At 44.2% G+C, this 13,211-nt stretch overlaps 1 protein-coding gene across 1 annotated transcript; it reads right to left on the bottom strand.

Annotated features, from left to right (window-relative positions):
- Positions 1 to 1,408: 1,408 nt before the first annotated feature.
- Positions 1,409 to 12,833, bottom strand: LOC104303916 (serine peptidase inhibitor Kazal type 5). The gene is made up of 16 exons (XM_054168419.1): positions 12,713 to 12,833; positions 11,905 to 11,924; positions 10,932 to 11,068; positions 10,687 to 10,747; positions 10,056 to 10,189; positions 9,547 to 9,607; positions 8,413 to 8,549; positions 7,989 to 8,049; positions 7,064 to 7,200; positions 6,423 to 6,483; positions 4,590 to 4,723; positions 4,454 to 4,511; positions 3,004 to 3,140; positions 2,575 to 2,635; positions 2,096 to 2,211; positions 1,409 to 1,610 (listed from the first exon to the last, which is right to left on the bottom strand). The coding sequence occupies exons 1-16, from the start codon at positions 12,759 to 12,761 to the stop codon at positions 1,565 to 1,567; spliced, it is 1,410 nt and encodes a 469-aa protein (XP_054024394.1). The 5' UTR covers positions 12,762 to 12,833; the 3' UTR covers positions 1,409 to 1,564.
- Between the last annotated feature and the right edge of the window lie 378 nt (positions 12,834 to 13,211).

The raw sequence follows: 13,211 nt of genomic DNA, 5'->3' as shown, positions 1-13,211 counted from the left end.
TAAGACTAAAGAAGCGTGCTCTGCAAAAACACCTTAACAGAATCACAGAATGCTTTGGGTTCGAAGGGTGCCTCCAAGGTCATCTTGTCCAACATCATCTTGTCCAATGGCAAAAAGATTATATAAACCAAAATAATGTTTACATTAGGACACAAACCCAAGAAAAGAACAATAACCCATTGTTAGTTACAAATCATCTTGAAAAGTACATGCCAGGCACAGACACTAATGGCATGGAGGTATAATGGCCTTGTTCCCTGGTACAATACCCACAGTATCTCCAAGTCATTAACATTTGCCTTCAGTCTATTCTTCTAGCCCGACAATTCAAAGGCTGACTTTCCAAACCAGTCCAAATAATTGTACTATTCTCTGGTAAACAACAATGGGACATTGAATCAGAGAGGCACTAGCTATAGTTCAGAAGAAACCCTTTCACCCTGAAATAGTGAACTTGCAACAGCTTTGGTGGCCTGCTGTGCAGTTGGGTATATTGGTTGTGCCTGTGTTGTCAACAGATGAAGGGGCAGCCCCACCACCCTGCCATCCATACAGACACCAAAGTGATAGCAATTATATCACAAGGTCCTGAGCTCTTTGACCTTAAAAAAAGTAGGCAAAACATAACTATCAGGCAGAACCACTTCCCTATGACTTGTTACACATTCTGTTAAAACTGGTCACTTCTGCCTCCTTTTCCTTCCCACACAGCTTTAGAAGGCAGGCAGCTGCAGAGATGTGCAAAGGCTGCCTCCCTCCCCAGACCAGATTTCTATTTCTGCTCACCAGTCCTGGAGGCATGCTTTTGCAATAATAAATCAATAGATTTCAGGAGAGGCCACTGCTGTCTGTGACCCTGAAGGGAGCTCAGCATCATCTCCTGTAAATTATATCCTATAACAGCATTCAACACAGAGGACAAATTCAGTGGAGACAGGCTGGGATCACCATTCCAGACAGCCACTGCTTTTTCCATGGCACAGGTTGACCAGGCAATAAGAATCAGGACTAGGGCACCTCTTTGCTAGGCAGCCAGTTTCCCTTTCTAGCCCACAGCAAGAAAGGGCTGCTCTTGAAAACAACCACCCACCCACATCCTAGGCACTGCCCTGTGAAGGAGGTGGACCATGGCCCTGAGGTGAACATCTCTTTTTACTGACTATAAAGATGGAGTCCATATCAGCTTATGAAGAGATATTAATGGTTAGGTGAGACTAATAATGTCAAGGAGACTTTGAGGACTAAGTGCACACCTGGGAGCTCCAAGGGGAGGCCAGGCCTTCATCAGAGCACAGGTGTCAGGAAAAGATTTACCCATGTTTTGTAGAGCAGAACACCAACAGAAAAATACATATGCACCACTAGAAGTACCATGTCAGGGAGGAGAAGGGGCAAAAAGAATGTGGCATTAAGACAGTGAAATGTTGCCAAGTGAGTTTATTGAACAAGTATTTCAGGAGCTAAGGAAATGAGACAAACTGAAGGGAAGTTGCTGGGGAAGATCAGCCCATGGGAAGTCACATGCAAAGGAACATGTCTTCTTGGGCTGGAGTCCAGCATGGACTTAGCATTCAGTCATGCTCATGAGGTTGAGAGTCTTTCTGCTTTTCCTGGTAAGAAAAGGAGAGAGAAGGATTAGACAGAGCATATTCAGTGCTGAAGCCCTGTTCACCACTTCACTAGTGCAAGTGTTGGCTGGAAATAAAGAACAGTCTCAAAAAGCCCAAATACTCCCTTTCATTATTTTCATTGAGGGAAAAATGAAAGGCTTCACACATTTGGTACAGTTCAGTTGGTTTGGTGAAGTACTTTCCACATGCATTGAATGAGCCTGTGGGACAGATTATGTGGCTGGTGAAAAGGAGTAAAGTATCATTGAAGCTAACAAACAGGAGGCCACATACTGATCACAGAAATGGGCCCTTGACATCTTTCCTTCAAATGCAAAAATGCTCCATCTCTTCACAGAAGTCATGGTCCACGTCCAGTGTATGCCCATAAGCAGCTAGTTAAAACCACATCATGACAACAGCCCTGCATTTGTGGTAGGTACAGGAATTGATCACGAAAGGAAGGGGTTTACTGTTGTACGTACAGATAGGCATTGCAGAAACCACATCTGTTGCTGTATGTTTGGCCATCAGAGCCACAGTGGGGCAAATATTCGAGGGTGCAGATAGGAGAGATTTCTTCAAAGTCCTTGCAATGCTCCTGTGCACAGAAGACAGACATGAGTCTCTCCCTGCTGGAGAGATGACTGTGTCCCCCCAGCATACAGAATGCCACCCCGTTCAGCTGTGAAGCTGTATGTGCCATCATAACAACCAACTCCAAGTTCCTCTGGTGGCAGATGTGATCTTGCACTATCTCTGCCCACTGCCACATCTTTTCCTACACTGTTACAGAGCAATGGGATGGATGTTGTCTGCTTTATGACCCATGTGAAATTCCCAAAGGATCTCCTTAGATCTGCATGCCACAGCTGCCCCAAGTTTGTAACTCAGAGCAGAGGACTGTCCCCCATGAGTTTTACAGGCACTGGACCTCACTCTGTTCCAATCCTTTCCCACTCACTCTTGTAATATCCTCTTCACAGCGTCCATTCTTCCTTTTGCCAAGAGTGGTCCGATGTTCCCTGGCGAAAGGAGAGACCATCATTAACCACAACCTTCCCCATTAATACTGCAGTGCAAGAACAAACCAGACTCCCACCAGGGGCACAGCAGTTTTTGAGATAAGGTGGTTTAAGCATTTCCTGCACAGCACTAACAAGAACATGCTCTTATAGGCCAAGCATGTGTCTCCTGGAATAGCACTCTCCCCAGCTGATGCATCTCCCTTTACAGGTCTCTGGGGTTCAACACTCACATCAAACACAAACTGGGGCAAGCAGCAGGACAAGGGCAGAAAGATATGACCCATCTAGCACAGGGTTTCAGAGAAAGCCCTTGTACATGGCACTCACAGATCCAACCACTACCAGAGAGAAGGATGGGTACTTACAGGTTGTGAGCACACAGTGTGCACTCACTGGCGTAAGTCACACCATCAGTACCACAGACAGGGTCATAGATCATCGTGCAGGCAATCAGCTCTCTGCCATCCTTCAGTGTGGAAGTTGGGTAGTGGCTGCAGTTGAGCTGAGGAACAAAGACAGCAAAAGCTCTGGCAAGGGCTCTGCTCTGTGCAAGGGCATCTAGACACAACCAACCCTCTTCTTGTGCCTCTGCCATAGGACAAATTATGGTTATATATAAGCTCATTCTTCATGGAAAACTAGCAATTTCCTCTCACAGCCTTGTAGTGGAGAAGACTGAATCAAGGCTTGAAGGTAGACATTACTCACTGAGCTTTATACCTGTCATGATGCCCTTATACCTTGCTGAACCTACTGGGATATTATGAAATGTAGCTCAAAAATCATCTGCAAATCAAACCAGCATGATTTATGCACTTTCTGCAAGAGGACCAACTGTGACCAAGGTGTTTTTCATGGCCCACAAGAATGGAGGGAAGATGTGCTGACAGGTCTTTTGTCGAAAGAGAATAGCTCCAAGTGTTGAAATCTGCCAGCAGGATTGACAGCAATTGAGGCTGATTTACACTGGTTGAAGAACTGGCCTTGTGTTTCAGCACTCCCAGCTTCTCCAGCCTGAGCTCTTCCTCCCTGATTTATGTATCTCCCCCGGCCTGAGCACAGAGCGTACTTGGGAAACAAAGGAATGACATTTCATAGTTTGTTTGTATAGAAATGAAATATCTGACTCGGCATGTTGACTCTTTCAAACATGCTAATGAGATGGCTTTGTTCTTCTATTCCCCAGCCAGTGCAAATAATTTAGAGCTGGCCAAATATCGTTAATCTGGTATTTTTACAAGATTCATTGTCAGTATACATTAGATTACATTGCATTTACAATAAAAAAAAAGCAAAGCCCCCCAAAAAAACAACAGCAAAAAACCACAACCAATGAAGCAAAAAAACCCCAGAGTAGGGCTTGAATCCTCTAGTGCATTAGGTATCAGCTTTCAAAACACAGGCAATTTTCTAATCTTCACAAAACATCCTTTTGTAAAATGCAAGCATCCAGAAGGCAATGGCTGCCCTGGGTCCTCTGCATCCCCTTCCCATGCTGCCAAAACACGCTGCTGAGTTCCCAAGGCAGCGGTGATAGACTGCTGTGGGAAAAGGATTTCTTCTTGTAAAGCCTTAAATCATTCATGATACCTGTCTCATAACTCATTCCTCACCTGTCCTCTCTTCTTTCTTTTCCTGACTACGTGCAGGAAGTGCACAATGTTCCCGCAGCCAGGAGGGTGCTATTCACCCACAGAAGGAAGGATAGCACAGGTTATAACCCTCAGTGAAAGCCATACCGCTAAAACCAACCAAGGTTTATCCCCGTTGTGCAATTAGCACCAGGCTCAACCTTTTTCGCTAGGTTTCACTTACTTGGGGAACTTCTGCGCATCTTCCATCGTGCTTCTTGGCAACATCGGTTCCAAATTCGCTGGAAGAGAAGGCAGAGTTAAAATGGCTTAACAAGTTGCTCAGTTGAGCTCTCAGGAGGTGACCTTCCAGGGCTTACATGTTATGGGCACAGAGTGCGCAGTCATTGCTGTAGGTGACACCATCTGTCCCACAGATCTCACGCAGGATGAAGGGGCAGGCTGCAATGGCTTCACCGGTTTTGGTATTGCTCAGGTATGTAGTGCAGTCAACCTGAGGAGATAAAATAATGATGCTGGGTCAGCAGCTAAGAGATGTAAGAGTGCAGTGGACATCTGCAGTCTGCCCACTTTGATCCTCCAGATTTTAAAGGCTTCTGCCGGAGGAAAAACAGTCTCCCATTAGGAACAGAACAGAATGGAGCAGAATGGAGCAGAAGAAACTTTCAAGATCATCATGTCCAACCCATCATCCAACACCATCTAATCAACTAAACCACGGCACCAAGTACCTCATCAAGTCTCCTCCTAAACACCCCCAATGATGGTGACTCCACCACCTCCCCGGGCAGCCCATTCCAATGGGCAATCACTCTCTCTATGAAGAATTTCTTCCTAACATCCAGTCTAAACCTCCCCCGGTGCAGCTTGAGACTGTGTTCTCTTGTTCTGGTACTGGCTGCCTGGGAGAAGAGACCAGCCCCCACCTGTCTACAACCTCCCTTCAGGTAGTTGTAGAGAGCAATAAGGTCTCCCCTGAGTCTCCTCTTCTCCAGGCTAAGCAATCCCAGCTCCCTCAGCCTCTCCTCATAGGGTTTGCGCTCCAAACCCCTCACCAACTTTGTTGCCCTTCTCTGGACATGTTCCAGCAAGTCAACATCTTTCCTAAATGGAGGGGCCCAGAACTGGACAGAGTACTCAAGGTGTGGCCTAACCAGTGCCATGTACAGGAGCATTAATTGTAGCATTAATTGGGTTTGTTATTGTCTGCCAACAGAGGGAAGAAAGGAATGGCTGGCCCAAAAAGGTTAGTTTCCTAGCAAAGTACACATGCAAGTTTTAAAATAAGCATTTAACTCCAAATTTGGATTTAAGGTGTTTGACATTACGTCCAGCATGCCATAGTTAACCAAATCTGAGATATTCTTTTGGCTGTTTGAAAAACAGCAGCAAGAACTTCTTCAGCAGCTCTTGTTGAAAAAAAAAAATATATAAATTATAATACCTACCAGTTTTAATACCTGAGGATAAATAGACAAATACCTCTTGGAGATCAGTCTACACTAACTAAGCATCACTGACACTCCACTGTCATTTTGCATAGTTTCCCCACTGCAGTGTTTCTTATTATCCATATTTTCCACATGGTTCAAGAGCAAATTAAAGCAAAGACATTTTTAATGATGTCTTTACTATAGAAAATATATTGCAGTGTCTCAGGATGCATGAAATTGTTTTCCATGCTTTAGAGCTGCTCTGCATAAGCAGAATAAATGTTTGGGGATATTATTGGCACATATTGTTACTGTGCAGAATACTAAAGCTATTTCTGTATGCATACCCAATAGCAGATTTTTCCCTGGCTGACCAGAGCACAAGGAATTTTTTAACCTCCTTGTCTAGTGCAATGGAAATCCCAGCACTGCTTGAATACACAGACATCTAACACAGCTTTCTATCTTTGTCTCCTACCATGCTAAAATGGTCTGCACAGTTCTTGGGCTGCCTCTGATGATTTCTGCTCATAGAGCTGCAGTACTGGGACATTTTGTCTCAGAAGTCACAGCCTGTTCCCACTCTCTCTTGCTCTCCTGTACAGCACATCAGTGGCAGGGCTGTCAGCAGTTACAGAGAACTGCAGCACCAGCCCTGTGCATCACCTCTCCATGCAGCCAGGGTGCATTGAGCCCAGCCAGGGTCTGACTGGAGAGAGAGTAGGAGATGGTGCTCATTTCCAATTTAGTTACACTTACAGGAGTACTTTCCTCCTTGCATCTTCCCTCATGGTTTTTCTTGACTTGAGTCCCATGTTCCCTGAAAGGGAGAGGATGGCATTAGAAAGCTCACCAGCTAAGCCCTGCAACACCCAGATGCCACAAAGCAAACCAAATTTATAGCCAATATAAATGATAAAGGAAGCATCTGATTCACTAATGAACCAGCTTCTCCCAGTCATAAGTAAGCACAGACTGGTAACAAACCCATTAGGTGTCCTCCCTGTATGCCAGACAGCAGCACCATCACTGGAAGTGTTTAAAGAGAGGCACTTAGTGCCACGGTTTAGTTGATTAGATGGTGTTGGGTGATAGGTTTGACTTGATGATCTCAGAGGTCTTGTCCAGCCTGGTTTATTCTGTATTCTTTCCTCTGCCCAAATATCACAGCCCTTAACATGCTCAGAGTGAGAGCTGACTCTCCCACAGCTCCCCTAAAGAGCACAAACAGATCATCGGGGAACAAAATCAAGGTGACAGTGGCTTGAGGAAATTGAAAGATAAAAAGTCATATAGACATACTGGTATTAAAAAGAAAAAAAAGAAAAAGAAAAAAAAAAGCCACCTGAAGGACTAATCAGGGCTTGTCACTCCAAAAGAGTCCTATGTGCAGTACTTACAGGTTATGGGCACAGATGCCACATTCGTTGTCATAGGTAAATCCATCTGTGCCGCAGACTGGGAGCAGGATCCGTGGGCAGCGGAGCAGGGCTTTACCACCCTTCATAATTTTTGATGGGTATTGACTGCAATCAATCTGCAAAAAGCAGGAATGTCAAACCTGGGGAAGTCCTTGTTCTCAGAGAAAAACCCTCATGTAACTTCCTGCCATGTCTTTTGTGCTGGGATGCTGAGACAACAGTAGTGCTACACCTCAGCTCTCTCCAAAACAGGCTGGGTCAGTTCTGTGTGAATCCTCTCATGGACAAAGGGAACTGCACAGCAATGCATAGTTTGTGAGGTGTGAAATCACTAGGGGTCATGGTCATTCCTAAATGCAAGGTATACCAGAAAAGCAAAAACTGGAAGAGAAAAGAGAACACAATCCCCTTTTCATTCTGCAGTACAGATATAAACAAAGCACCAAGCAGTGAAGGAATTTGCACTTTGCTGACAATGCATGTGGAGAGTATCCTCAAAGGAAGATCTAATCCCAAACTGAACGACTTCTACATGTCCTAGACACCAGCTCTGGGACTTCTCAGCTGATACATTGAAATTAAAACCTCAGGTGTGCCCTGCATACCAGAGTATATCCCCATTCAAAGGGTTGGTGCAGATATGAATTGGGAATGAAAACTCTGTGCCTAGCTCCTATGTAGCCCATCTGCTGGGGCTGAGCAGGCAAGGAGGACCCAGAGGACACCTGCCTTAGGACAGATGGGATTTGTAGGTATCCTCAATACAAGGGACTGACAAGAGTTAATAAACATGTGGAGAAAGGCCAGGCTTCAGGCCAGCTCACTTTCAAAATAAATGTAGCCTGAGGGAACATTTCAGTTGATACAGCTAAGAGGAAGAACGTGCCTTATGCTGAATGCTTACCTCAGAAGTCTCTGGTCTGCATTTTCCATTATGCTTTTTGCTAACATGGCTCCTGTGTTCTCTGGAAGAGGGAAACAAAGCTGAGGAACTAAATGCTTAACCTTTTAGCCACAGTCACATGCAAAATGAGACAAACCACAGCTTCAAATTCTATGAGAGCATATTAGAATAGCTACATTACTCATGAACAAGCTCATCAGGTCTTCTCATAAGATGCAGTTTAAAGCAATAATCTGAATTATTCCTTCCTCTGCTCAGTTACTGCCCAACCCAGAGATTAATCCAAGGAGCTTGCCATCTGACACTGATGAGCACAAAGAAGTTCTCAGAAGGAAACCCCAGGTAAATCCAAACCAAATCCAGTTTCTAAGACTGTAAGGCATTGCTGGCTACTTGGAATGAGTGCTGTATGTATGGCACTTACGCATTGTGGGCACAGATCTGACATTCATTATCATATGTAACACCATCTGTGCCACACACTGGACTCAGGTTCCTTGGACAGGATACTAATACTTTGCCATCTTTAGTGTTTGCTGTTGGGTACTTATCGCAGTCAACCTGTCAAAGTAAGGAGAATTATTAGCTCTGGTAGAGCCCTTGATATGCAAGAAAAGTCGATGCAAACCATTTTCATTCTGTATCCCAGCCTTCACTGTTTCCTCAACAGGACAAAGCCCTGATGCATTGCAGCTAAATCTTTGGAAACAAACTTTCAGAATATCCTAGTTCTCTAAGAAATAAGAAAAAGAGCTATCTTGGAGGAAAGATCCTTCAGGTAGAAGACATTCTCATTAAAAAATGGATCCTGAATTTAATGGGAAACGTTTTTCACCAGCTGGAAATCTGACTAGTACTGGTTTGGTTTGTCTTGGGTTTCTCCCTGATTCCCCAGCACTATGAATATTTATTACTTCAGATACTCTGTAGTTAAGCAAAGGGTTTGAAAAGATGGAGGAAAAAAAGTGGTTATCTATCTGTTGGAGCGTGGACTTTTCTACATCCCAGAAGTTTAGTGCTGAAATACAGGAGCTTCTTTTCCTGAGGCACCAAACTGTTGGCCTTGAAAAAATATACCATAAACTATACTCTATAAATATGTATGCTTAGCACTTTCATGACTCTCTCCACGTCTGTGAAAGCAAGCAGCATGGGACTTGCAAAAGGTGGAAACACTTTTGATCCCCAGAGAGAACTGCCAGCCTGCACAGCACGTTGGCAGCTGAAATCTTGGGCCTCCCCTTCTCCTGGGCACAAAAGCCAGCTTAGAATGGAGGGAAGTAAGTTCTGTAGCACTGCCTCACTGCAGGCTCCTCATTTCTTATCCTTTTCCTTCCTCCTACATCAGCTTGGAGCAGTATGCATGGAGTGACCCTCTCTTTGGAGCACTGAGCAGGCAAAAATCCACCCTCACTGTGCAGAACAGTGAAGCACAGACAGGGTCCCTCATAAGCCTTGTCTTACAGTCTTCTTGCAGTTTCCTAGGGAAATCTGTGGGGTTCTTAGGATTCTATGAACAGCCTCAAGAGATAGATTTTTTTACTTCTGTTGCACTTACAGAGCCAACTTCCTGCTTGCATTCTCCATCATGCCTTTTGCTAACATTGGTTTGATGTTCTCTGAAAGAAAGAAATACTTTGGTTAGGAAGCCTTGAGAATAACTTTTCACATTACACCCTGGGACAAGAAAGTAAAGTCCCATCCTGCCTTCTGGGACACTGGAATTGCTTGACTTGTCTGAACACACCCCAGAGACGGCAGCAGCAAACGCACAGTATTTCCATATCTCATGGTAATTTCATGCTAGCAACAATTAGGTGTAACAAGTAATACTTTGATCTGTTCATGGCTCTGCTCTGGGTTATCCTCTGGTTCTTCTGTGATTCCCCTCAGGAGCATAGACAGAAAATGGGGAAGGAAAGTTGTGTGTACTGGAAAATTAGGAGAAGCCATCTCCAAAAAGACCAGGCAGAGGTAGTTGCCTGAAGATTGGTGTATACAGAAGGGCTTCTGAGAGCCTTAACTGTCACTAATTATCCAGAAGGATATTCTGTGCACAAGGCTTACGCATTATAGGCGCAGATCCCACATTCATTGTCATAAGTGAAGCTATCTGAGCCACAGACTGGTTTCAGTATCCTTGGGCATGCTACCATGACGTGACCATCTACTACAGAACTTCGGTACCTACTGCAATCAATCTGTAAAAATAGCAAGAACAGAGAAAGGGGGGGAAAAAAATAGCCAACACATTTTTAATATAAAGATATACCATTCTCATGTAGTCTGCTTACTCTCCCCCTCAGCCTCCAGGGACAAATCCAGCACCAAACTAATTCCACTATCAAAAGTGGAAGCCAGAGGGAGTTCTGTGGGAATTCTCCTCTGATGAAATAAAATGGCATAGCAAGGAGGGTTGTGATTTGGATTTTCTGAGGTCCTTTATAAAATCCTACTTGAGACATCCAGGTGGTGAGATCCAACCTTCAGCCAACACATTTTCATTTTATTCCAAATTACAGAGGCTGGATGCCTGAATGAGAATGGACAGAGACATGGTAGCAGATGGCCCATCAAAACCCTCTCAGCTCTCTTTGTGCTGTGCAGATCAGGTGTGCACGTTCTGTTTTACTCTTGTGTGACGTTTGAGCTGACTACTTTTACAGCCAGCTGAAGTCTTCCATGGATTTTGTCTTACCTTAATCGATTTTGTCTTGCATTCGCCATCATGTGCCTTCCCCACACTGGCCCTGTGTAGGCTAGAAGAAAGAAGACCTGTGTCAGGGATTGCAGAGAGCAGCAGAGCCTCAAGGCGGGTGATGTCGGCACCCAGCTGCTAGCTCACATATTCCCCTGCCCAGTCCATCTTTGGAGAACAACGCTGCCACCCTTAGCCTGAACCCCTTGGTCTGCAGCCTCTGCTAGGCTTCCAGCAATACTCACTTGTTGTGGAGGCAGATCCCACACTCATTGCTGTATGTGTTGCCGTCAGTGCCACAAACTGGCTCCAAGTTCCTGGGGCAAGCTACCAGATCTGTCCCATCTTTGCTGACGGCACGAGGATAAAGACTGCAATCAACCTGCAAACACACCACAGAGTCCCAGTGTTGGCTCCCTTATGGAAATAAATGCCATAAAGGCTCCCACCACCATAGCCACAGTGCCTGCAGCTCCTGCCAAGAGGTAAATTAGAAGGATTATTTTTAATCTGTGCAGGCAGTCAGGAGGAGTGAATCTTCTCTACAGAAGTTTCTGATTATGCTTTCCTCCCAGAGCTGGGGGAGGCCCAGCATGGAGGAAGGATTACTGTGGGTGAGACAGTACCTAATAAAGGTGGCTGGTAATTTGGAGTCTGGCTGTATACCAGAGCCCCTCAGCTCAAATTATGATCATTTCAAATCATACTGCAGCCTCTGGTGACTAACAGGAGTGTCAAAACTGCACAGGAAGAACCTACAGACAAATCCATTGCACAGACCCTGTTGCTCCTTTCTAGGATGTAGGTATAGAAAACTTAGTCAAGGAACACAGTTCTGCAGATCTTACTGTACAGAAGAAATTATCAAAATCATAGGCTTAGCTACCTTCAGGCATGTCATCTTAAGACAGTATTCCTCATGAGGAAGTAACTACTTGCCTTTGACCTGGAGTAACGAAATTATGTCTAAGAGTTAATATAATAGGATTGCATAATTCTCCCTTCATTTGATTTAATGAACTGAAAATATTTTAAGAAATGGAGGATCTTTTACTTTCTCATTAAGTTCACAATATCATTCAATCATGCTCTGGCAAGTATTATTTGAACAGCCAAGCTTTCATTAGATTTAATCCACTTGCTCATCAGGTAATTACATACTGTTTCTATTTCACCAGAAACCTGGAGCAGAACAGAATAAAGAGATCTGTAGCTCACCTCACTTCCAAGGGCAGCACCTGAGAGAAAAAAAAATAGAGACAGAAAATAAGAAAGAAAAAAAAAATCAAGTTATTGATCTGCATAGAAGACAAATGCAAATCTTTTCATGACACTGTTAAAATCAGTGACTGTTGTTGACTAGTTTACTTGGGTTAGGAAAATAGGGAGTTCTACATGATACCAGCAAATGGTCATAGAAGGTATTAAAAGTTACTAAGTAATGTTTCATTTTGAGGGGAGATCAGATTTATTGATCCATCCCCAAGATGATACAGGAAAGAGATACAGGTTCTACTTGGATTTTAATCTCTTTTAAGAGACTTTGTATTTGACTTTCAAAAAGTGTGGTCATGCATGTTTATGAGCACTATTGAGCGCTGGCGCTGTCCATCTCCAAACACATCTTTCTCAGTCACCAGTGTGTAGCGCAGTAAACTCACAGAACCATCCTAGAGATTAAAGATTGCATTTATATTTCTCACAGGGATAATGATGCCATTTCTAGCAGTTTGACTTTGCCCTTATACACAGTGCCAGCATGTATAAGCTCCTGCCCTGCACTAAGATTGCTCCTTCAGCAATTTGCTCCTACAAACGAGGAAGATGAAAAGAGTTGCCTGTATGAGGTTTGCTGAAACCTCAAGTCTTTAAGTCTAATTTTTGCTATAATCCCTCAGAAATAGTATTTCTTTGTGAAATAAGGCTCTTCTCTGTGTTACAAGACCCAAATACTTTTAACCGAAATGAAAATCCAGCACCCGTTCAGCTAGAGCAATCCCTGTGCAACATCCCAGGAAATACTCACCCAAGCAGCAGCAAATGGCTAGAGCCACAAAAGCCCCTGCTACCTTCATGGCAAACAGAGCTACCACTCGAGTGCAGCCTGCTAGCTCTCTGTGTGGGAGAGGAAGATTGCAGGTAGGAGCAAGAATATATAGCACACCACAGTATCAAGTGGTCCCACCTTATTGGCAATGCTCCAAGCCTGTCATCAACAGTCGAAGCCAAAAATCTATTTACCCACTTCTAGATTTCTAGCTAATGATTGACACAGGCATTTATACCAGGCAGGGGCTTTTCGCTTGACTAGAGAGGAGCAGGGAGTGTGCTAGAATCCCTCACTTCCTGGATGGATCTGCCCTAGACATGGGCTGCCACTCGTACAGCTGCGGCATGTTGCAAGCTCACATCTACCCTACAACTGGCTAAGTACAATTAGATCTTCCCCCTCTATAGTTTTCAACTGAACTGCCAGTTGATAACCAACTCCCTCATTATTTAAGCTCAGAACAATATTTTGTACT

Source organism: Dryobates pubescens, chromosome 16 (genome assembly GCF_014839835.1).
Source record: "Dryobates pubescens isolate bDryPub1 chromosome 16, bDryPub1.pri, whole genome shotgun sequence".
In the NCBI taxonomy this organism is placed as follows: Eukaryota; Metazoa; Chordata; class Aves; order Piciformes; family Picidae; genus Dryobates; species Dryobates pubescens.
This window is presented reverse-complemented; position numbering and strand designations above follow the sequence as displayed.